This window comes from Penaeus chinensis, chromosome 3 (assembly GCF_019202785.1).
Source record: "Penaeus chinensis breed Huanghai No. 1 chromosome 3, ASM1920278v2, whole genome shotgun sequence".
Classification (NCBI taxonomy): Eukaryota; Metazoa; Arthropoda; class Malacostraca; order Decapoda; family Penaeidae; genus Penaeus; species Penaeus chinensis.
Genome location: NC_061821.1, coordinates 23,052,941 through 23,055,440, shown reverse-complemented (window position 1 = coordinate 23,055,440; position 2,500 = coordinate 23,052,941). Strand labels below are relative to the sequence as shown.

Below are 2,500 nucleotides of genomic sequence, written 5' to 3'. Positions count from 1 at the left end.
CGTGTCTGCGTTCGCCGCGAGCACCTCCTCCCGGCACACTTCGATTCTCGCTTTGGTCTCGCGGCAGTACGCGTTGCCACACGCGCACTGAAGGGGGGAGCGGGAAAGAGAAGAGGGAGGGAGGGGGGAGGGAGTTGGGGGAAGGGGGTAGAGAGATGAGGGGTAGGGTATAGGGGGAATGGGGAAAGGGGTAGGAGGTAGGATGATAGAGGTAAGGGGAAGAAGCAGAGGGAGGGCAAGGGTTAGGGAAGGGAGTGAAGGGAGAGAAGAGGAAGGGGGAAATGAGAAGGAAGAGGAGGAGGAGTTGAAAGAGGGAAGAAGAGGAGCAGGCAACGAAGGAGAGGAAAATAGAACCAGACAACAATTAGTAACACATAACATTCCACAAAATACATGAAATCAAAACAACAAAAAGAATTTAAAAAACTACAGGCCCTAATACATACAAAACCCACATGTAACATCATTCCAAACCAATTCCCCAAAACCACTCCACTTACATCCATAAGATCATGCCCTTCTTCCGTGGAGGTCAAAGCAATGAGGGCATTCTTGCAGTACTCATCACAGTAGTCAATCCTCCCGCTCATCAAATCAGCGCAGCCCAGCATGTAATTCTGGAGGGCCATTCCGCAGCCACTCCTTAGCGCACACCTGATTTTCGCCTCAGCGCAGGTCCTCATCGAAGCTGCTGACGCTCTTGAACTGCTGTCGGGCTTACTGCTGCGGTTGACGCTGGTGGTGTCTTCGGAGGCGTTGAGGTAGGACGGGTGGGCAGTGCCGGGGCCTTCGGGGTGCCCCTCGGTGCCCGGCCCTGCGCCTCCCACGCCGATTAGCGTTGCGAAGAGCGTCGTCCATGCCACGCGCCACATGCCAGTCCTGGAGGAGAGGGAGAGTTTCAGCGGAAAGTTTAAAAAACGTTAATTGTATTTTTTTCGTGTGTATGAGGCAGAATAAAGGGGCTAGTGGTGGTGGTGGTGGTGGTGGTGGTGGTGGTGGTGGTGGTGGTGGTGGTGGTGGTGGTGGTGGTGATGTTTTTTACAGATTTATTTGTTAATTTTAACGTGTGAGTGACAAGTACAGAATAAAGCTAATGACGCGGGAGAGATAAAAGGAAGCTAAACAATAATATCTGGAAAAAAAAAATATACTGTATATATATATATATATCTACGTTTCATTTAAATATTGATACGGTCTATATTCAAGTGTAAAATATGCAAATGATGATGATGAAAAAAGGAAGTCATATAAAATAACTGAAAAAGAAATTTGAAATTCTTATTTACAGATTCTTTACTATTTCTTACGATGATATGAAAGGAATCAAAAAATGATATCTGAAAAAAAAAACAAAATTTTGGAAAGGTTAATTTACACATTTCGTCGGTTCGAAAAAGTTTGTTTACTGATTTTTACGGTTTATTTTATATAAGAGGAAGATAAATAATAATATCCGAAAAAAAAAAAATTTACTGATATTATGTTTACATTCGAGGAAGAGAAAATGCAGAATAACGGCGGTTACGATATAGTAGAGAAATGCGAGGATGTTAAATTATAATTACAAATAATAGATGACGATGACGATAATATTAATAACAATGATAATAAACAAATACAAACAAACAAAACACAAAGACACCCTCATGAAAAAATAACATAAAAAATAAAAATCTACGCACACAAAAAACCAAGACACCCCCCCAAAAATGAAAAAAAAAAAAAAAAAAAACGAAATTCTACGCACCAACCCGCAACCTCCGTTAAAACCAAGTATATCGGAAGACAAGGCTACAGCGAGCCTCTCACGGCAAAGGCGTGAACGCAACTAAGAGGTCAAGCGGTGAGTGAGTGTGTCGGCGAAAACGTGTGATTTGAGCTCCATCTCTCCTTATTTATGAAACATCCAGCGCTTTAACACGTGGAATAAAGCGTTTGTTGTATTAGCGAACGAGGGGGGGGGGGGGGAAGTATGTGTATTTTGAGCGTATATATATGTGTGTGGAAAATGGGGACAACACCTTTGTAAAATATTGGTGATTCTTGTTGATTTTCTCGTATCGAATGATGAAAAAACGAAGGGGATAATTTTTTTTCTCTCTCTCTCTTCCTTTCTCAAATCTTAAAACAAAAAAATAACTTATAATCATATCGTATTTTTATCCCGTGCATCGTATATGGATGAAACCGTTGTCGAATAATTTGAAAATATCCATTATTTATGCTCATATTTTGAACATGTCAGATAAATATTACATCGACTCGCATCCTGGTTATTTTCATACATTTACCAATAAGATAATTTATCAAAACAAAAAAATAAAGGAAAATCAGTTTAAAGAAAGGATAAAACTTTTGGATATTTTTTTCGTAGCGATGAAAATGATAGTATAATTTATGATTATGATAACCATTCCATTTTTGAAATCTGAAAATGGCAAATGATAAGAATAAATGATAAAATCATCATTACTATAATAATAGTAGTAGTAGAAAC

At 40.0% G+C, this 2,500-nt stretch overlaps 1 protein-coding gene across 2 annotated transcripts in view; it reads right to left on the bottom strand.

Annotated features, from left to right (window-relative positions):
* Nucleotides 1–2,500, bottom strand: part of LOC125043419 (growth arrest-specific protein 1-like) — a 67,374-nt gene that overhangs the window by 41,368 nt on the left and 23,506 nt on the right. For both annotated transcript variants that reach the window (XM_047639515.1, XM_047639516.1), the window contains exons 2-3: nt 501–879; nt 1–87 (exon numbers count right to left, since the gene is read on the bottom strand). The exon at nt 1–87 is cut by the window's left edge and continues 110 nt beyond it. In XM_047639515.1, coding sequence (XP_047495471.1) covers nt 1–87; nt 501–879 — 466 coding nt within the window. The remainder of the gene's footprint in view (nt 88–500; nt 880–2,500) is intronic.